This window comes from Myotis lucifugus, unplaced genomic scaffold, assembly GCF_000147115.1.
Source record: "Myotis lucifugus unplaced genomic scaffold, Myoluc2.0 scaffold_5, whole genome shotgun sequence".
In the NCBI taxonomy this organism is placed as follows: domain Eukaryota; kingdom Metazoa; phylum Chordata; class Mammalia; order Chiroptera; family Vespertilionidae; genus Myotis; species Myotis lucifugus.
Genome location: NW_005871053.1, coordinates 5,055,188 through 5,078,015, shown reverse-complemented (window position 1 = coordinate 5,078,015; position 22,828 = coordinate 5,055,188). Strand labels below are relative to the sequence as shown.

At 38.9% G+C, this 22,828-nt stretch overlaps 1 protein-coding gene across 1 annotated transcript in view; it reads right to left on the bottom strand.

Moving 5' to 3' along the window:
- The window catches only part of TTN (titin), a 278,603-nt gene that overhangs the window by 62,198 nt on the left and 193,577 nt on the right, over window positions 1-22,828 (bottom strand). The window contains 34 exon segments of the mRNA XM_023743428.1: window positions 131-3,097; window positions 3,189-3,482; window positions 3,568-3,867; window positions 3,989-4,270; window positions 4,386-4,694; window positions 4,792-5,094; window positions 5,188-5,487; window positions 5,578-5,859; window positions 5,961-6,263; window positions 6,766-7,068; window positions 8,543-8,824; window positions 8,914-9,064; window positions 9,506-9,654; window positions 9,746-10,060; window positions 10,149-10,448; window positions 10,562-10,858; window positions 11,820-12,137; window positions 12,233-12,532; window positions 12,624-12,753; window positions 12,853-12,885; window positions 12,972-13,120; window positions 13,254-13,562; window positions 14,867-15,296; window positions 15,870-16,060; window positions 16,149-16,457; window positions 16,576-16,875; window positions 18,767-19,060; window positions 19,146-19,430; window positions 19,534-19,830; window positions 20,269-20,568; window positions 20,703-21,005; window positions 21,328-21,690; window positions 21,805-22,107; window positions 22,208-22,507. Coding sequence (XP_023599196.1) covers window positions 131-3,097; window positions 3,189-3,482; window positions 3,568-3,867; window positions 3,989-4,270; window positions 4,386-4,694; window positions 4,792-5,094; window positions 5,188-5,487; window positions 5,578-5,859; window positions 5,961-6,263; window positions 6,766-7,068; window positions 8,543-8,824; window positions 8,914-9,064; window positions 9,506-9,654; window positions 9,746-10,060; window positions 10,149-10,448; window positions 10,562-10,858; window positions 11,820-12,137; window positions 12,233-12,532; window positions 12,624-12,753; window positions 12,853-12,885; window positions 12,972-13,120; window positions 13,254-13,562; window positions 14,867-15,296; window positions 15,870-16,060; window positions 16,149-16,457; window positions 16,576-16,875; window positions 18,767-19,060; window positions 19,146-19,430; window positions 19,534-19,830; window positions 20,269-20,568; window positions 20,703-21,005; window positions 21,328-21,690; window positions 21,805-22,107; window positions 22,208-22,507 — 12,051 coding nt within the window.

The following is a 22,828-nucleotide window of genomic DNA, read 5'->3' as shown; positions in this document are numbered from 1 at the left end:
TTTGGTAAAAGATCTACTTTGAAAAATGTTGGATAAAATAAAGTTTTGAAGTTACAGATTTATTTTTCTAACCACTCTGTACTTGAGATTAAGAGTTGGTATAGTATCAGAAAAAGAAAAAATATCATACCTATGGGGTCTTTTGCCACCACTGGTTTTGATGGCAAAGATGGTTCTCCAATTCCAATTTCATTTTCTGCCTTGACACGGAACTGATATTCATGTCCTGGGAAGAGGTTCTGTACTTTCAAACGTCTCTCAGGGATTGCACTCTTGTTAACAGGGACCCAACGTATTGAATGTTTTTCCTTTTTCTCCAAAAAGTATCCTGTGATGGACTTTCCACCATCATATTCAGGTGGACTCCAAACCACAGTCATTTCTTCTTTGCTTACTTTAGTGACATCTGGGGGATCAGGGCGACCAGGCCTATCAAATTTGGTTTTTGCAATGACTGGTTTACTTTCTGTTGGAGGCCCTGTGCCTATTTTATTTTCCGCACGGACTCTGAAAATATATTCATTTCCTTCTATGAGACGTGTTACTGTAGCACTGGGTGTTAAGACAGCAGCAGAATAGGTAGACCAAACCATGCGTTTGCTCTCACATTTTTCTAGAATATAATTTTGGATTTCACAGCCACCATCATCCTCTGGTGGATCCCAGCGAATAGTACACCTATCACTGGACACATCAGAAATTTTCAGATTTCTTACAGGACCAGGCTTATCTAAAACATTGACAGTGGCGTAGGCCACAAAACTGCCAGCTGTGTTAGTTGCTGTAATTACATATTTACCACCATCACTTCGCTTTGCTTTAGTAAGAGAAAATTTAGATGAATCAGCACTGGTATCAATCTTGACCCTTGGTGATCTTGTTAAGTCTGTAGCATCTTTGTCCTTGGTCCATGAAACTTCTGGAAATGGTTTGCCTCTAACACCTGCCTCAAGTCTAATGGTATCCCCTGCTTTAACAGTTAATACACCACTTAACTTCAGATCAAGTACTGGTTTCTGCAAATCTTCCTTCACAACAACTTCCTCTGTCTTTACCCAGTCACTTTCTCCACCTTCATTTTTTGTTTGTACTCTGAACTCATAAATCTGGTTTTCAACACATTTGTCAACCATGAAGTGGGTTTCTTTAATGCTTCCTTTATGTACTCTTTCCCAGTCAGCAGAACCCTTCAGTCTCCTCTCAACATGATATGATAGATTTGGGCTGCCACCATCATAATCAGGACGCCGCCACTTTAGATAGACAAATGTCTTTCCTTTATCTGCAATGTGAAGGTTTTCAGGCTCACCCGGTCTATCAATAGGGTTAATAGCCAGAATTGGAGTTTTTGTTTCAATGGTTGGCCCAACACCTACTTTATTCTCTGCGCAAACTCGGAAGTAGTATTCATTGTTGGCTAAAAGGTTCGCCTTGATTAATCGCTTAGTGACATCCGAAGCAACGATTGACCAGCCTTTCTGGTTTGGTTTGCGAGATTCCACTATGAAGTTGGTTATCTCTGAGCCACCATTATCTAGTGGGTTTTCCCAAGAAACTGTACAGTTCTCTTTGTTTACATGGCTAACCCTTAAATTCTGGCAAGGCCCGGGTCTGTCAAGGACATTAACAATAGCGGAACCTTGGGCATGTCCGCTGCTGTTCTTAGCAGAGATGATATATTTGCCGTGATCAGCTCTAACAGCTTCTTTAATTTGTAATTCAACACGAGGTAGATCTTGAATTATGTCAACCCGCTTTTCACGGACCAGTACTTTGCCTTCCTTGGACCAAGTTATGTCTGGTTCAGGTCTGCCTTTGACTCGAGCAAGAATATGGATAGTTTGGCCCACTCTAACGGTAATAACATCACGACAAGTAACATCAAGTTCTACTTCTGGAGGATGAAGGATGTCTTTTGCAATCACAGATTCTGCCAGTTCTCTTGGCTCTCCCTCTCCCACAATATTAGCTGCCTTTATACGGAATCTGTACTCAGTTCCTTCAATTAGTCCTGGTACTGTAAAGGCACATTGCCTAATGAGTTCATCTTTATTAATCCTGTTCCACTGGGTCGTACCAGCCTTCTGACATTCCACTACATAGCCTAGAATGGGGCTACCACCATCACTGAGAGGCTTTGTCCACACCAAGTCAGCTGTTTCTTTGGTCTTGTCTTTCAGTTTAGGATTAATAGGTGGTCCCGGTGGTTTGATGGGCCGGCAAGCTTTTATTGGGTCAGAACTTGGGGATGGATTGCTTAGTCCTGCAAGGTTTTCAGCAAAAACTCTAAACTCATATGTATTTCCCTCATAGAGTCCTGTCACTCTAAACCTCAAGTCCGCTATAGGTGTTTTGTTGACCCTCACCCATTTGCCAGTTATTTCTCGACGTTCTACATAGTAACCAGTTATTGGGCTGCCACCATCAGATTTTGGCAGAGTCCAGGACAATGTTGCAGCATTTTCAGTAATGTCAGTAACCACTGGTTTACCTGGAGGCGATGGAGGATTAAACTTATGTTTAGCAACAGTAGGTGTGGAGTCAAGGGGAGGACCAACACCCATCTTATTCTCTGCACTAACTCGGAAAACATATTCAGAGCCCTTTTGCAGATGTGGGACTTTTAGCTTTGTCTTACTGCTTCCTGAAGAGACAACACCCCATGTATCTTTTCTTGTATCTTTTTTCTCAACGATATAATTTATCACAGGGCTTCCTCCATCATCCCTGGGTGGCTTCCAGGAGATAGTCATATGCTCAGGGCTAATATCCAGAATATCAATAGGACCTGTTGGTGGACCAGGAACATCAAGGACAGTAAGATGTACAGCTACTGTTTTGGTGCCAGCTGCATTGGAAACTGTGATTTGATATTCCCCAGTGTCTTTCCTTAAGCAGTTCTTAATGGTAAGTACAGATGAGAAATTGTCAGTTTCAACTGTGTAATGTTCATCGGTTTTAATCTCACTCCCATCACTTGTCCACTTTGCAGTAGGGAAGGGTACACCTCTTATAATGGCTGGGAATCTGACTGTCGTTCCAGCTTTTACCACAAGCCCTTCAATTAATTTCACATCCAGCTCCACAGATGGTGGTACTAAAAAGTAAACACAAAGAAATTAGATTTTTAAAAGAAATAGGCATAATTTTAAAAAGAAACAAAATAATAATGCCAATCCAAAAATTACCTAATTTTTCCTGACATTCTATTGGAATAGTTGTGTCAGGGAGACTAAGACCCACGATATTTTCAGCTTTTACACGGAATTTGTAGATCTTTCCTTGTTGTAGTCCAGTAACAACACACTCTAAATCTGGCACAGTCTTGAACTTAATCCAGTCTTTGGTTCCTTCTTCTTGATATTCCACCAAATATCCAGTGATTGGAGAACCACCATCACGATCTGGCTTATTCCAAACAAGGGAGACTTCAGTCTTGTCAACATCTACATGGTGCAGGTCCTTGGGTGGCCCGGGGGGATCTTTTCAAAAGAAGAAGTTATGATGAATAAAGAATATTCTCAAAGACAGTCAAATAATATTTTGTATTTAAAGAAAGCAACTTACGTAGAGGATCCACAGCCTTGATGGGTTTAGGTGTTTCAACGAAAGGACCACGTCCATACTGGTTCTCAGCAGCTACTCGGAAGAGATACTGATTGCCTTCATTAAGATGTTTAGCCCAGTGACTCTTTTTCTTTGACGTAGTTGAGAGAGGTGACCACTGGGCGCCTGCAACATCTCTCCTCTCAACCACATAATTCGTAACAACAGAACCACCATCATCCAGTGGTTCCTTCCAAGTAAGGTAGCAAGAATCTTTCCTAATTTCACTGACTTCCAGATCTCGAGGTGGCCCAGGCTTATCTGAAAAGTGTTAAGCAATGCAGTTATATGTGGTTTAATATAGATAAGAGCTCAAAATATATCACAATTTACTTTTAACTTGTTTTTACATAAAAAACATCCTAAGTATTAAAATTCTTACCTAATACAAGCACTTTTACGGAGACAGTTTTTGAACCAGCTGGATTCTCCACTGTTAAGGAATAAATTCCACCATCCTCATGGGCAGCATTACGAATTTCAAGCTTGCTACCAACTGGAGTAACATCAATTCTTGCTTTAGTTGGAGCCTCTCTGTCTTCTTTTTTCCAAGTTACTTTTGGGAATGGCACTCCTTTGATGATGGCACTAAGTCTTAGAGTATCACCAACCTTTATATGTTGTTCTCTCGCCATGTTGGCATCAAGAATCAACTCAGGGGGTTCTTGAATAAAGAAAATAGTACTTTCAGGTTTGATTTGTTAATTAATTTTACAAATAAGTGTAAACATTGACACACCTATCTTCCTTACAAAGAAAGCTGAGAACATTTTACTCACCAAGTCTATCTTTTACTAGTACAGGCTCAGGAACATGAGCTGGATCTGATTCACCAGCTTCATTGACTGCTAGTACTCTGAACTTGTAGGTTTGACCATCCCGAAGACCAGTGACTTTATATGTAGTTTCAGGACATGACTCAGGAGTGTGATTGGCTCTTCTCCACTCTTCATCTCCAACTTTCTGGTACTCGACGATATAACCCAGAATCTTGCTCCCACCATCGCGACGTGGTGGCTGCCAAGTTAGGTCAACTGAATTACATGTTGTATCTATCGCTTCAGGATTAACAGGTGGACTTGGTTTAGCTATATAATAGAAGGAAAAAAATAAAAAAAGAATTATAATATACCTGAAAACAAAGTTGGATAATATGAAAACTGAATGAATGCTTTAATACTATACCAATTGGATCTTTGGCAAAGACTGGTTTGGATGGTGGGCTTGGTTCTCCAATACCAATTTCATTTTCTGCAGCAACCCGGAATTCATACTGACACCCTTCTAGAAGATCAGGAACCCTGAATTTAGTGTATGGATGGATCGGCTCTTTGGTAACTCTAGCCCATCGTTTAGACATAGTTTCCCTCTTTTCCAGGATGTAGTTTGTTATGGGCTTTCCTCCATCATTTGGCTTATTCCAGGTTACTAATGCAGAGTCTTTGGTAACTTCTGTAACAATTGGCTGGTCAGGTGCATAAGGAACCCCTATCATAAACATTAGCAACATGTGTTAGAAATTTAATTTTTCCTATTAACAATATCAAACATTGAATCACCAAAATGAAATGTAGTACATACTGAAACGATCTTTCGCTTTCATTGAATCAGACACCAGAGGATCACTTATTCCATACAGATTTTCAGCGCGTATCCGGAAAATATAATCTTTTCCTTCAAGCAGTTTAGAAACTTTGCATGTTGGTTTAGCACTTGCAGATGTCACAGGCATCCAAATATCCTTGCCCACCTCATTCTTCTCGATAATATAATTGGTAATTTCACTGCCTCCATCATCTAATGGTGGCTTCCAAGAGATAACCATGTACTCTTTGGTCACCTCATCAAAAATAACCGGTCCTACTGGTGGTCCAGGACGGTCTGCAGAAAAAAAAAATCACAGCACAAAATATTTCCACTTCTGCTTTAGAAAGAACAGAATATCTATTCGTCTTGCTAAATAATACTTACCAACCACATTCACTTGACAGAAACCTTTCCTAGAGCCTGTACTATTCTCCACAACCACACAGTATTTGCCAGTGTCTAAACGTTTGGCCTTCATCTTCTCTAGAGCAAGTGTTGTTGGCGTGGTCTTTATATGTGTGCGATCATCTTCTACCACATCAGCATCATCTTTGAACCAAGTAACCTTAGGCTTTGGCTTGCCTGAGTAATGGCCAGTGAGGGCAAAAGCTTCACCAACTCGAACCGTGATCTTATCTCTGAAGTCAAGTTCAAGTGTTGGAGGAGCTAAAATGTACAATTACAAAATCGAGTCAGTATTACTGATGTTTTATGATAAATCTATAAAGGTACACGTTTTCAAAGTATAAGCTGCAATGGACACATACCCAGCTCATCCTTGCAAGTGATTGGCTTGGTGCAAAATGATGGCTTGCCTTGTCCAACAATATTGACAGCACTGACACGGTACTCATACGTATCACCTTCTTTTAAGCCTTTAACAGTGTATTTTCGGCTAAGCAAGTTGTCCTGTGTAACTTTGTGGAATTTCTCAGTTCCAATGAGACGGCTTTCTAGGACATAGTTAATAATTTCGGATCCACCATCATACTTTGGAGGATTCCAAGTCAAAGAAACAGAATTTTTAGTGACTTCTTTAACTTCCAGGTCTTCAGGACGCTCTGGTACAGCTGTAAGTGTAAGTATGGAATTACAGTGAAAAAGCTGTCATGTTAAGAATGTAGTAAAGAATACTTTCTGAGGATTGCATTTAAACCTTAAACTATCTGCTTTGATAAGTAACAAAAGAGATCTCATCATAGAATCATTAGCGGTAAAAAGTACCTAATACAATCTAATTTCCTCTAACAGATGAGGAAATAGAAGTTCCCAGACTTGGTAGTTTTAGAATTAGGAAAACACTTCATATTTATGCCACTAAGTGGCAACTTAAAAACAACCAGTGTAGTAAACATGGAAGGATTTGAAGAATCAGATATATTCCCATAATCTTTTTCACAACCACATTCAAATACTACCAGGGTCTGATATTGCATATTAACTTAATGAATGCTTGCCAAATGAATAAAATGTTTGGCATTTATACACATATTTTGTCACTGTAGTTTTTTTTAAAATTAGTAATTGAGTGAAGAAGTAATTAAGAATGAAATTGTTTGAAACTGTACGTACTTATTGGATCTCTGATGACAATTTCATGTGGTGTTTCAACAAAAGGGCCTATGCCAATGCTATTTTCAGCTGCAATTCGGAAAAAGTAGGCTTTTCCTTGAATGAGACCCTGGACAGTAGCATTATGTCGGGTGACTGTGTATGTCACCGGGGTCCATGCTCTGCGGTCAGCTTCCCGTTTCTGAATGACATAATTGGTGATTGGAGAGCCTCCATCGTCTTCCGGAGAAAACCACGTCAGTTTGCAGGAGTCATTGGTCAGGTTGTCAGGCAGAAATGGGGTTCCAACAGGACCTGGCACATCTGGAAATAAGAGGAAAAGCGTTCTAGTTGTTTGCTTTCAATGAACTATAGGGCTCAATATTTGTTACCCTCTGTTTTCAAAAAGGGGACACAAACGTTGTTATGAAGAAAATCAGATTTTGTGTTTATTAATTGAGTTGTTTTTCCTCCCCTGGTATCTCTTTTCAACCATATTTTTAGACAAAGTAGGTTTACAACAGTTACGGCTTGCCCCGGTTTCAGCAGAAGCTGAAGGAACAGTAACTGTAGGAAGGGGCTGTTGGGAGGACGCCCAGAGGGAGATGGGATGAGAAAGGAGTAACAGCATGGCTACTGTTTTGTGTCCAATTTTCAAAGGGGAGTGAGGTTTTTTTTGGGTCACCAGTGAATCAATGAGGAGCACAGGAGGTCCCAAATCTCAGAATGACCTTTGAGAGGGTTGAAATTTAACCTGGGAGTGTACCAGTTGGTCAAGTTAAAATAGCCATTAGGTAAAAGAGTGTTTAGTAGCTTGAAACTAATCTAAAATCTTGTAGGATTATTGCCCAATAAGATATTTTTCCTTATACCATTTTCATTAATGAAACCATAATGTTTTTATAACATTAATTATGTTCAATAGAGAACTAGTTATTTTCACATAAAAAGTGAAAATAACTGTTTGGAGTGTGATTGTTCCTGGAGACATGCTGAGAGAGAGATCTGAGTGGGAGGGCTTTATCTTCTGAACAAATCACTGGAATGAAGCAGCCAGCAAGAGGCATGACAAAGCATTGGGGAGTTCAACTCTATATTCAATGTCTAGAAATTCAATATTGATAATTAAATATGATGCTGCTCTTCAATTAGAATACAGAAACCCTTCAAAGGGATTTTTGCAGTATTATGATAATTAGAAAATAAAGAAACAGTCCCATGATGTGAAAATGGTCAACCTTTGCAAACTGTGAAACATTCATGTACATTTGCAGGAAAGTTGCTTTTATGAAAACTATATAATAGCATAGTAAATGCTTATGGTAGCATGTTATATAAAAAGTCAACACATAAAACTTTACAGTAGGAGTACAACCATATAAAATATGTATAGGATAAAGAAACAAGGAGGAATTAAAAAATGCTAATACTGTAGTGGTCAATGAGATGCTGGATGATTTTTCTTATTTTCCAATATATTTGTAACATAATTTTATTTTAACGTAGCTTTTTTTAAAAAAAATATATTTTTATTTATTTCAGAGAGTAAGGAAGAGGGAGAGAGAGAGAAACATCAATGATGAGAGAGGATCATTGATTGGCTGACTCCTGCATGCCCCCTACTGGGGATCGAGCCTGCAACCTGGGAATGTGCCCTTGACCAGAATCGAACCTGGGACCCTTAAGTCTGCAGGCCAATGCTCTATCCACTGAGCAAAATTGGCTAGGGCAACATAGCTTTGTTGTTGATAAAATAACTGTGATCTTTAAGTTGCATGGACAGATTGAAAGTATTTACCTAATACATCGACGATAATTGTCTTCTTCCTTTCTCCCCCTGCATTTTTGGCAAGAAGAGAATAGACACCTTGGTGGCTCCTCTGGCAATTCTTAATGACCATGGAGGAGCTAATGGCTGTGCTCTCAATGGTGGCTTCTTGCGGTAATGCCCTTTCATTCATGCTCCATGTGATGGTTGGAGGAGGTTTTCCAGACACATAGGCGATGATCCGGATCACCCCTCCCGCGTGGACCACAATTCTGTCTTTGACACTGGCATCTAGCTGAAGATCAGGTGAGACTGGAAAAACAAATGTGATTTTACAAATGTGATGTTCATTCCCAATCCAAAACAGAAATACATATAAAAATAATAGAAGTATTCATTACCAATTCGGTCCTTCATTTCAATGGCATCTGTGACTTCTCCAGGCTCTCCAATGCCGGCAATGTTGACTGCTCTAACTCTAAATCTGTAGAATGCTCCTTCTTTTAATCCTGTCACAACAAGTTTTGTTCCTCTCACTTCCTTATCTTTAGCCTAGGGAAAAATCACAAACATTTTATAATTACAATAGTTTTTGGTAGCTACTTGTTTTAATAGCTTTCTAAAGCATAACCAAGGACATATTTAACTGCCTTTGGAAAAGTTGTTCCCAGTTTAGGTTTTAGGGATCAGATATTACAGGTAAGCACTGAATGGGATATCTTATCAGAAATCATGGTTTAAAATTATTGTCAAATGATTGAAAAAAAAACACCTGTACTATGCATTTATTTCACTTCCTCAGGGTTTATAACCAAAAGATAAGTTAACAATAACATGACTTAACTTTCATTAGATTTTTGATATAACAGATATTTGGATTATAATATGATTTCTTAATTCAAAAGATACAGATAGAAGTTAATGCGATTCAGAATAACCACTACATTTTTAGTTTATTCATAGTACATCTCCGTAATACCAAGCGTTCGTTACCTTTTCCCATTCTTCTTTTCCTTCTTCCTTAAATTCAACGATGTATCCAGTTACTTTGGATCCACCATCTTTTAGTGGGGGAGACCACTCCAAATCTGCAGATGATTTAGTCCAGTCTGTGACTTGGGGAAATGGAGGACCAGGAGGGGCTGGAAAGAACCAGTATACATTAGTATTCGTGACTATACCATGGCACTTTGGAAAAAAAATAAAAAGAAAACAAATGGTGTCAAGGCTTACCAATTGGATCTCTAGCAGTCACTGGGTCTGACGGTGGACTTGCTGGACCCACACCAGCAGCATTGATTGCGTACACCCGGAATTGATAATCAGAACCTTCAATAAGGCCAGTCACTTTATAAGAAACACCCAAAGTCATGGCTTTGATAGGATCTCGGTTTACTCTCTTCCATCTCTTTGAAGTGGTGTCTTTCATTTCTAGCCAATATCCGGTCACAGGGGAGCCTCCATCATATTCTGGCTCCTCCCAGTTGACAGTCATGGAGTTACGAGTCACACTGCTAACTGTTGGCTTATCTGGTGCTCCAGGGACAGCTGTGAAAAAAATAATCACATTGATTTATAAGAACTTATGAAAAACACACATAAGAATGACTTTGTATGTGAAACCTGTGCTACTTACAGAAGAGGTTTCTTGCTGTTTCAGGTTCACTGTCAAGAGGCTCCCCAATGCCGTATTTATTCTGGGCCATGATCCGGAATACATAATCATGGCCTTCTAGTAATTTGGGAACTGTGAACATGCACTCTTTGGGTTCACTGGAGACACGCACCCATGTCTTCCTATTAGGCTCTCTTTTCTCAATTACATAGTTTGTGATCTTAGACCCACCGTCATCTTTAGGTGGGAGCCAAGACAAAGTCATTTGGTCTGCTGAAATAGATTCAAACTTTATTGGTCCCACTGGAGGGCCAGGGCGACCTAAAATGGTTTAAAAAGAAAAACTTTATTAGTAGAATAATTTTGAAGCCAAACATTACATTTATGAACAGAAAAAAAACCACACAGTTCTCATAAAACCATGCAATCCTTACCAAGGACATTCAACCTCATCTCCTTTGATGCTGTTCCCAGGTTATTCACAGCTGTAATGGTATATAAGGCAGTGTCACTCCTGCGAGACTGTGGAATAACTAAGGTGCAAGTATCATCCACCACGAGTTTATTGATATGGGTGTCATAGATCACAGGTTCTTTATTATCAGGCTTCTTTGGAGGAGCTTTAAACCAGGTTAGTGTTGGGAATGGTACACCTTTAATTTTGGCCACGATGCTAACATCAGTTCCTTCTTCAACTTCCATGAATTCTTTTAGCTCAATTGATGGTGGGCCTAGATTATTAAAAACAAATATTTTCATTAGGAACAAAAAGCACTAAAGGATAGAAAATAGAATTCACAGTGACCATAAAGCTATTTATGGACAGACTTTGTAGCCCAGCCGATATAAAGAATAGATCTGTCTTCAATTACTTTATACCAACTTGGGGAACAGGTATATGTGGTCATCATCCTTTATCTACATGTGGCTCTATACAGCTAATGACGATCACTTACCTGGCATCATTATGCATGTAGATATTGAGGAGGGGCAGAGAGAAGTGAAAATTGTAGTTGCATAGGCATGGGAGTTCTTACATGATATTCCCCTTAGTATTTATGCAGTTATGAGGGACCTATTGTGTTAATTCTGAGATGAATTCCCCTTTGAAGAAATATAACTGATAGTAGAGGCAAAGCAAATGTCTATTTTCCATAAATTTAGTATAAGAATGTGCAAAGACTGTTGTGACTATGGCCCTCCTAAATTTAGAAGAATTGAACAAATACACAGCAGTAGTGATAGTAACAATAATTAGAGGAAGAATTATTACCATATTTGTGTATATATTTTATCTATTAAAATGGATATGACTTTTTCTCAAACAGATGAAAAAATAAGTGGGGCTTAGCAGTTGCTGAGCAAATAAATGGCTATTTTCTGCCCCTTTTGAGGAGCATGTGGAAAAAGTGCTTTGACTTCTGATAAGTAAAACAGCATTCATGGAGAAAAATTATCTTAAGGAAGTTCCAAGCATCATCTTATTTAATGAAGGAAAAGTTAATATGTAAGGGAATATGATAATTCTGTAGCAGTTGAGGGAATGTGTGGTTGAGTAATGTGCCCATGTCCACACTCAACCCACGGTGGCTTCCCGATGTATAGACATATCTCTTTTTATTTTGGACTATTATTAAATGTCTAGAAAGACATTCACGAAAGGATGTTCTCTATTACTATGTTGGTGCTTACATGTCTGGTCTTTGATAATCACAGGACCCACAGTGGCTGAAGGTTTGCTGACTCCTGCCTCATTGACAGCTTTGACTCTGAATTCATATTCCCCACCCTCTACGAGGTCTTCCACGGTAAATTCCAGTTCTTCCACATCACGCCGATTGCACTGTTTCCATGCTTCTTTCTTTTTCCCAGTAGGGTCCCACGCAAGGCACTCAACAATATAGTGGGTGACAGGGGAGCCTCCATCATTCTTTGGGGGTTTCCATGACAGGTGTACCGTGCTCTTTGTTATGAGGCCAATCTTGAGTTTAATAGGAGGATCAGGAGGATCTTTAAAAATAGTTAAAGAAAGTATTAAGCATTGGTTATAGCTATGTATTTTTCAATTTGGAGAAGGTATTTTAATCATAGATTTTAAAACTTACATATTGGGTCCCTGGCAGTGGTCCTCTGAATGGTTTCCACAGGTGGGCCAATGCCAAAACGGTTTTCTGCACGTACGCGGAAGAAATATTGCTGTTCAGAGATGAGATCAGGAACTAAAAATGTGGTGCTGCCACAGTTTGGATTGACTTTAGTCCACGCTTTTCCATCAATAGTTTTCTTCTCGATGACATAGCCTTTGATCCTGTCTCCTCCATCATCATCTGGCATCTTCCATGTAAGTCGGCAACTACCCCTTGTGATGTCACTGACTTTCAGATCTTTGGGTGGCCCTGGTACATCTGTTGAATGCATATCACAATATAAGCAACGTTGCTTTTTAAAACAAATAATTTGTTCTTATTCCATGGTGACTTTTAAAGTCTTCCTTACCCATGACTTTAACTCTGCAACTTGCAGTCTTTTGTCCTGCTTTATTCTTGGCTGTGATGCTGTATTTGCCTGAATGAGATCGCTTACACTCCGGAATAATAATGACTGATGAGTTTTCAGCAGTCTCCACCTGTACAAAATCCCCCAAACAAACAGTAGTTATACCTTGAATGAAATAATAGAAGTATTGAAGTCAACTAGATTCTGAATCTTTTCCATTTTATCTTACCTGTGCATCTTCGGGTATATCATGAACTCCATCCTATTAGAAAAGAAGATGGTCAGTTGTTGTATAAATATTCCTTAGAGTGATTCAATGGGAGACACATAGAATTATAATTTTCTCACCTTCATGGCCTTCTTTGCCTTTCCATCAAATTCCCAAGAGGATTTTGGTGTTGGGCGCCCCTTGATGACAGCAGGAATCCTAATCTGTGTGCCAGCTTGACAAGTCAGACTGTCCTGTGCTCCAATGTCAATGTAAACTTCTGGTGCCTCTGTAACACCACGAATAATAGAACAGGATTTAGCTCACCGTATGCAATAAAGTAACTGACATATCTTCAGTAAACTAACCCATTTAATAATAATATCCAAAGGTGAATGCATAGGTGGAATAAGGACCAGTACCTTGAATATCAGTTGCAGGGATCTCTCCGGTTGTATCACTTGGTTCGGATTCGCCAGCTTCATTGACAGCTTTCACTCTGAACCTGTACTTTCTGAGTTCTTTCAAATTCGGCACCACACATTCACAGGTAGTTAGAAGTTTATCTGGCTCATTTACTCTTTTCCAGTCAGTGGTTCCTTCTTCTTGCATTTCTACGATGTATCCTTTGATGGGACTGCCACCATCTTTGGCTGGAGGTTTCCATGCCAGCGAGATGCTTGACTTTGTTTTATCTTTTACCTCTGGGCAAGAAGGTGGCCCAGGTGGATCTAGTAAGAGAAAAACCCCAAACATATAAACTTTTGAAGCTGATGGAATGCTAGATTTATATACCACAGAGAGGTTGTACTGGACATGATCATTTTTTATTTTTACTCGATTAGAATATTAAAATAGGAATGCCAAAAGAATAAATTACTTTCTAGAATAGAGAAATATAGAAAATAGTCTATTTTCAGTTAGCATTAGTGCAAAAACAAAGAAAGCAAACAACTAATTGGGATTAGAAAGACTACTTTGACCTCTAGATAGATCTGTATTCTATTTACATATGATTAGTGAAAAGCTATTTTATTTTTGAGATCCCTTTGAAGGGATACTGCAATATTTTCTACTAGAAACATTTTAATTAATTCACCATAAAATTAAAATTAAAAATGATTTTATCATTAGCTGGTAAATTTTTGAACACAAACTAATCTTAAGACCTTACACAGTCATTGTCTACAATAATCACATAACAATCTTTTACATTCTTGACAGTGATTTATAATTACAAAAATTCTTTTACTCTATTGATCTTCTTAACCACAGCTCTTCCCTCTTCAGTACCTAGCATAGTTCCTTGCCCATAGCACATGTTCAGTACTACCTTACTGAGTGAATGAGTGGCTACTACTTCATTTTATACATTATGATCCATATAGAACTTTTCAACAAATAGCAAAAGTTTTTTCTAGAGAATCTAATCAGATATATTATACAATAAATGCAATTAATCATTAAGGCCATGGAATTTTAATTTTTGAACTGATCTGCTCATAGATATTTTAGAAGTCTTTTTCCTTTTAGTTGATCCCACAGACGGTGCTTGAGAATCTTATACGTTTTTTTAAAATAAATATTACTGAATATTTAACAACATTTTGCTTTTTGTTAAATTCCTACTGGAGGTTCTGACTATTTAGTGAGGGAGATAACTTTCCATAGTATCTAATGAGATCGGATTTATTAAAGTATGGGAGCAGAGAGGAGCTTATGTCAAGGGTCATTGTTATGTGATTTCTCATAAAAGTACTAGGTTTAATCCAAGAGTTTAAAAACTATATGGTTTTATGTTTGTGTTTGTATGTATATATACATATATAGAGATAGTTGTGCATAGTGTATGTATGTATATAAATAAATATATATACACATATACATACCTACTTGATAGTCTATATAAGTATGAAACTTCTAATTTTAAAAAAATAAAATAATTTGGCATAGAAAAATAGAAGAAATTTAAAAGCAAAATTATCCAGTTAGTGGCTTTGCCCTTTGTAAATTCCAGAAATGGAAGCATACTTACATATGGGATCTCCTGCAACCTCTGGATCTGATGGTTCACTGGGAGGGCCAATTCCTGCAGCGTTTATTGCCATTGCTCTGAACTGGTATTTAACACCTTCAATCAAACGAGGAACATTAAATTCCACGCCTTTTGATCCCACTTTGGTTATTGGTGCTCGGCTAACACGTGACCAGTAGGCACTTCCCTCTTCTCTCTTCTCCAGCCAGTAGCCAGTAATTGGAGAGCCGCCATTGTCCAAAGGAGGAGTCCAGCTCACTAGCATCGACCCTTTGGTGCGCTCCAAAACTTTTGGTTTTCCTGGAGCTCCAGGAAGGCGATAAGGATCTTGAATGGTCACTTTATCCGATTTGCACTCATCACTGATTCCGTATTTATTCACTGCCCTAACTCGGAACTCATACTGGCCATTGGGGATAAGTTTCCAGAGCTGGAAATCAGATGAATAGTAATTTTTAAAAAAAGAATATACTTATGTTGATTTTCACTTATTTTAAAATTAATTATTTTGGTAGAGAAGACTATAAAAAATAAATCTATAAACTCTAATATATATATAGTTTAAAAATATGGAGACTCTAACATGGAGAAAGCTTTTAAAATGAAAATATCTAAATTTATTTTTTATTTTGTTAAAAAATTATTAGTGAAAGTATTACATATGTCTGCTTTTTTCTACCATTAACCTCTTATAGCCTGCCCCAGCCCCCACCCCAGGCCTCCACCACCTTATTGTCTATGTCCATGGGTTATGCATATATGCATACAAGTTCTTTGGTTGATCACTTCCCATACCTAATAGTGGATTTCTCAATTAAAAGAGAATTTGTATATCAAATAATTGTATTTATCAAGTGGCCTTATGTGCATGGTGCTACAAACTACAATGAGATTTTTTTTTGGTTTTGAGTTCAATCATTAAGTTCCAAGGTTATGCTAGACTGGTATTTAATCAAGGTCTTGCCCTTTTAATGTGTATAAGAAAATATTTAAAAGAGTTTACCCCATATCTCTTCTCTACGGCAGTGTTGGTGACTTCCTCCCATTCAGATTTCTTCCTACTTGCATCACGTTTGTCAATGATATAATGGGTGATTTCACTGCCACCATTGTCTAGAGGGGCATCCCATGTCAAATAGCAAGATTCAGCTTTAATGTCTGTAACAGCAAGGTTTCTTGGTGGAGATGGACGATCTGGAAAGGAACCAAAAGAGGAGACTGAGAAGGCAATTCTTAAACAGACACTGGATTTCGTTTTGACATAAGAAAGCATGTTGCTTACCATATACTTCAACATGGACATTTCGGAAGACTGAGCCAAGGCGGTTGGAAGCTGTAATTGTGTAAGTGCCTTTGTCCTGCCGGACTGCTTTGGGAATGATAACCTCAGTCTTTGCCTCACTTCGGGATACTTCTTCCTTGGTTATCTTCAGTGCATCAGTGGGTTTTTCAATCACAGTTTCATTCTTGGACCACTCAATCTTAGGCATTGGAAGGCCTGTCACATCTGCAGGAATGTTAACAGGCTCTCCTGCCATAACCTTGATAGTGTCTCCTCGAACAGACAGGCGCAATTTAATAGTTGGAGGCACTGTGAAAAAGAAGGACAAGAGAAAATTAGCGGAGTCATAAGGATATTTGCTCAACCTATGAGATAAAGGCAAGGCTGTAAATTACGTTAAAATTATTATTATGTTCAGATTCCACACCTTCATCATCTTGTATGACCACGTTAAGAGGCAGGGATGGTTCACTTTCACCAACTGCATTGACAGCTTTGACACGGAACTCATACATTTGGTGTTCATCAAGGTTTTCAACCAGAAAAGATGTGGTTGGGCAGAGTCGCTTGTTAACTCTTTCAAAGTCAGGTTTGTCGTGACGCCGTTTTTCAATGATATAGCCTTGGATGGGGCTGCCACCATCACTGCGGGGCTCTTTCCAGTCAAGGGTGATAGTGGACTTTGTTCTTTCTGTATATGTGAGCCTCTCAGGAGACGTTGGAGGACCTTTAACCAGAAGCAAGTTGAAATGACAAACATGAAATAAATGTTCATATAAGAAATATTTCACTTCAAATTAATTGTGTGAAAAATATGTTTCTGTGTGGCCTAATCTTAATAATACCTGTTCCCTACTTACAGGCATTCCCTACTTACAGGCATTCATATAAGACAGAATTTTTCTTAGTAAACTTTAGCATTGAGATTGATTAAAAGTAAATCGAGGGGCATGTCTGCTTTTTTTATATTTAGCATTTTAGATATTTTTACCTCTGTCACTGGGGAAGCTTCCAATCTTAATGAACTAGGAGAGTGGGTCTGTGAATATTTGCTTTGGATGACCAATTGAGAGTAAAGTTTTATTGACAGACAGTGGATATGTCTACTGAACACGCTTTGAGTCATGTTGCCTCAAGTGTGGGCTTAAAATGGGGTGGAAAGAGAATTTATGTAATGATGCTTTAGTTTGGTGTCCCAAAGGACAAAAACCAAAAGAATAAGCTTTGAATGGTGAAACTAGACCCCATCCACTCTTATTGACTATTAGAGGCCCAGTGCATGAATTTGTGCACAGTGAAAGGAAATTAATTAGAAGATATATTTTAGAGGCTGGGGAGGGACCACAGGAGGTTGGCTCCAGGTCATGTCCAGCCCGTCTTGCCAAGTCCCCATTGGGGTCGATCAGGGCCAGCAGGACAGCTGGGAAGGGACTACAGGAGGGCTCCAGGGCGTGTTTGGCCCTTCTCGCCCAGTCCCAATCGGCCGGATCCCAGCAGCAAGCTAACCAATAGGTTGGAGCATCTGCCACCTGGTGGTCAGTGCATGTCATAGCAACTGGTTGAGCAGTCGACCTATCGGTTGGACACTTAGAATATTAGGCTTTTATATATATAGATTACTGAAACCAAAGCAGAGGTCTGTAGTGGAAGCCCATATGTGTTTAATACTCTGATACAACTTGACTATAGAGAAAATTCTGAGATGACTGTCACAGTGAGTGGTATAGGAGGTAACTGTTTTTTTTTTTAGGTGGTGGTGGAGAAATAATACCATCTGTCTCTTGGGGAATGGGTCCCAAGACTTTGTTTTCTTGGATGACATATAAATGTGCATTACCAGTGTGTGCAATTTTAGGATTTCATATTTGTTCATATTGGTCAAGGAGATTTCCTATGGTTGGTTTTATTCCTTGATGGCTCTTCCTGGTTTGGGGCCTTCCAGGGTGGGGACTACTTGAGATCTAAAGGAAGACTAAGACATTTATCCTAAGGCAATATTTGTCCTGTAACCTTTCAAAACAATGAACTCTCTTTAACTACAAGGCTATTAACACTTGGAGTGCGGGTGAATTTCCCGCCAAAATATAAGATGGCTCTGTCTTTTGGTTTTGTTCCATCCACCAAAAGGGTGGATTACAAACAAATATTTGGTAATACGCAGTTACAATCGGCCCGAGTTTACACGTTTCCCGCACTCCACCGCAAATCTATATGAACTATATGAACCGAGTTAAAGACGGCTCCCGCGGAGTACGCGCAATTCACGCGAGCCGACTTAACTCTTTTCCCGCACTCCAAGTGTTAAATTAATTACTTCCGTGTATTCTATTGGTAAGATATAATATTTCTAAATTATTTTTAGGTTCTTGCTAAACTCCAGTAAACTCAGGTTTTTTAGTACATATAACCATGGTTGGTTTTGTATAAAAAATTACAGTGAGCCAAAAATTATATTAAAATTATAGTAAACATAGTATTCTTAAAGGTGCTAGTAGTTATTTGATTTACCTTTCTTATTACTCCCTAGCTATAGATCTTGATACTACTGGGAGTTTGAAGCTATAAATAGAAACAAACATTATTTACTTTATAAACACAATGAAAACCTTCTCTTTTACCTAGTGGATCAACTGCAAGAATTGGTCCTATTTCAACAGGCGGGCCACAGCCAAACTTGTTCTTGGCAATCACACGGAACTTATATTCTTGTCCCTCAAGGAGACCTGTGATATCACATTTAGATCTCTCAGTCTCTATGGGCTGTCTCCAAGTATGCATCTTGGCATCTTTTCTTTCAATAATAAAGCCCGTGATTTCACTTCCTCCATCATCTGCTGGATCAGACCAGTTCAGCAGACACATCTTTCTGTTTGTTACAACAGGTTTTAAGTCAAGAACTGGGCCAGGGACATCTGCAAAATAAAACAATGAAAAAAGTCAATGCAATAAGATAGCATAACTTGAAAATCCTCTAAAAATCCAGGTAACATTCCTTACCAAAAACCTCTACCCTGACTGCTGCAAATTTGGAACCACAGCTATTGGTAGCTGTGATCACATATCTGCCATGATCTTTTCTCAATGCTTCCTTGATAATTAGTTCAGATTTGGTTCCAACGTTCTCTATTACAACACGGTCTTTATCCAGTTCTCCTTCTTCTATGGTCCACACTTTGGTAGGCACTGGACGGCCAGTTACCACAGCTGGAATTCTGAGAGTCTTCCCAGCCATTATTTGTATTCCACCCTTAACAGAAACATCTAGTTCCACAGATGGAGGCTCTGTTGATAGAGAACAGTCAAACATTAGCCCAAGGAAGATGCGGGGGGGGGGGACCCATACCAGGAAAGTTGCCATAATCTTTATCATGTAACTTTTAAGTACCTTGAGGTTCAGCCACAGTAACAGGTCCCGTTTCTCCAGGAGGTCCTTCACCCGCAGCATTGACGGCACTCACTCGGAGTTTGTAATCAGCACCCTCTCGGATTTCTTTGACAGTGTACTTACGGACCTTGATCATCTTCTCTGTGCAGCGCGACCATTCATTTGTCCCAACCAGTTGCTTATCGACAAAGTAGCCAATAATTTCCCCACCGCCATTGAAAGCTGGGGGTTCCCATTCTAGTTCAATAGTTGTGGAGCTTGTGTCAGCGACTCTTGGGACAGGTGGTCCAGGTGGAGCTAGAATGAATGCAGATATACAAATCAAAACCCACTGATGGTTTTAAAATGTACAGTAGCTTACCTATCCCACTTGTTTTTCATAGGGCATTGCATGTAACATGGGTAAGTACTGTTTTGTGAAACTTTTAAGTTACATATACAGATGCTTAAAACTTTACATTGTAACCTCCATATAGTGTCCATAGTCACTGCTGTATTTTGTTTGATTTTCCAGTTTTATTGAAATATTGGTAACATATATGTAGGTTTAAGGTATATAGCATGATTTGATACATGTATATATTGTGAAATGATTACCATAACTTATTAACATCTCTATCCCCTCACATAATTACCATTTTTTGTAGTGATAATATTTAAGATTTGCTGTCTTAACAACTTTCAAGTATATAATCACCATGTTGTACCCCACTTTCTTCTGAAGATGTTACTTACAGATGGGATCATGCGCTGTTTTGGGATCTGAAGGGGGACTGAACTTTCCAGGTCCAGCGGCATTTTCGGCACATACTCTGAAGACATAGGTGAGTCCTTCTAATAGGCCTTCTACATTGGTCTTCAAAGCATTCAGAAGGTTTCTGTTGACACGAGACCAATGTGTACTATTAACCTCACGTTTTTCAAGCCAGTAACCCAAGATGGGGCTGCCATTGTCCTTTGGTTCATTCCATTTCACTAGCATACTGTTGCTGGTAACATCTTCCACAATGGGCTTATCCGGGGCATCGGGTGGTTCTGATGAAAGAAAAAATAGCATATTTGAATTAATTCCCTGGTATGACATAAACATTCAAATTCAAAAGCTGAGACAATGTATATAGCAGTGCATATGATCAAAAGGCAAAATTTAGATGCTAATGGAACCTTACCAAATGGATCTTTAGCTGTAAGTGGCTTTGAAACACAAGGTGGTCCAGGGCCAAACCTATTTTCAGCTCTTACACGGAAGAGGTACTCTTTTCCTTCAATCAATTTTGTCACCGAATATTTGCAATGTCTGAGTGTTGAAGTGATAATAATCCATTCTGAGTCAGGTTTTGTCTTATCTTTCTTTTCCAAGGTGTAGTTTATAATTTCACTGCCACCATCATCAAGGGGTGGTTCCCATTTGCAGAGGACTGAGTTCTTTCTAATATCTTCAAATACAAAGTTGATCGGTGGTCCTGGTGTATCTAATATTTCAAAAGAGAATGGTGATTAAAAATTTGTGTAGAAATGGTTTCAGCAGAAAATTTAAATGTTAGCGTGTTTCCTTTGACATAACTTTTGATTTTCCTATATCTGTCTATCTTTGTATCACATTAGCTAATGAATAACAAGGTTGGTTGATTTCTTTTACATAGCCAGCAGGAAAAAAAAAATGGGACTAAGGATTCCTTGCTGAAGCCTTTTCCCACTTCTTTTAACTGCCCCCGAACAAACTTTTTATTTGAGTTTTACTAAAACACTTATGTTGACTGTCTTCCAGTGGGAAGGGTAGTTTTAACTACTTACCCAGCACAGTGACAGTACAAGGAGCTTTTGCGACACCATGGTCATTTTCAGCTTTGATCATATACTGGCCATGGTCTGGTCGAAGAGAATCTCGGACACGTAGCTGAGATTCTCCTTTTTTACTGCTGTCAATACTCAAGCGCTCCACCAGTGGCAGGACAAATGGTTCTTCTTCTTGAACTTCACCCTTCTTTCTCCTAACTGTGGGTGCTACTCGTTTTTTCATTTCTTCTGGTGTAAGCACATTGTCATCCTTTAGCCATGTAATAGTTGGGTAAGGTGACCCAGAAATTGTTGCATCAAGTGCTATTTCATCACCTCGTCTTACTTCTAGACTTGTTCTCATAATGACTTTTGGGGCATCTGTAATGATGAAAAAACAATAATTGTTTTCAATTCTGATTAAAATATCTGAAAAAACATTATTCTCATTTATTTGATAATGGGAAAACACCAACCCAATTAAACAAAACTTACCAATAGGATCTACAGCTTTGGTTGGAGGAGTGGCCCGAGAAGGTTCACCAATACCAGCAGCATTTTCTGCTCGCACACGGAACTGGTATTCCTTTCCCTCTTCAAGTCCTTTTGCTGTATAGGTCAGGACTGGTACCAGGTGTTCATTGCATCTCTTCCACCTTTCTTCACCCTTAGCAATCTTCTCTATGATGTAACCCATTATCTTGCTCCCTCCATCGTACAAAGGTGGCTTCCATGTAATAGTCATTGCCTCAGCTGTAGGATTATGAACCTCAACATCTATAGGTGGATCAGGGGGCTCTGAAGAGCAAGAGAAAAACTGTTAATATAGGAAAGTCCATCTTCTTAAAATAAATTGCATATCAATTCCTAGCTATATTACATTCATGCCAAAACTTACGCTTTGGATCTTGAGCAATGACTGGATTTTTTAGTTCAATATATTCGCCTCCACCAATCTTGTTGACAGCTTTAACACGGAAGAAGTATTCACCATTCGGTATGAGGTCTTTTACAGACCAAGATAGTTTATTCTCACCGGACATGACTGGTATATATGTCCTCCTTCCAGCTTCTCTGCGTTCCAGGACATAATGTAGAATTGGGCTTCCACCATCATATTCTGGTGGTTCCCAGGTTAATTTACAAGAACTCTTGGTCACATCACTTGCTTTAATATCTTTGCATGGTCCAGGTAGGCCTATTGAAAATAAAATTTATAATTACTATTGTAATCTGAAAAGTCATGTTACTAATATACTCTTTCTCTAAGTGGGACTATTCGCATTTTGGATGGGACAATCTTTGAGATACAGGAGTGTCCCTTACACTGCAAGTCATGTAGTATCCCTGGCCCCCAACTACTAAATGTCAGTAGCTCTCCCTGAATCTTTGTTCTCAGAAAAAAAATGGCCTCCAAGTTTCCAAACACCATTTGTGTGTTTGGGAGGAGGGGGCAGAAAATGTTACTACCCCTAGTTGAGAAGACTACGGAACAATGCAAAGACAACTAATAGGAATA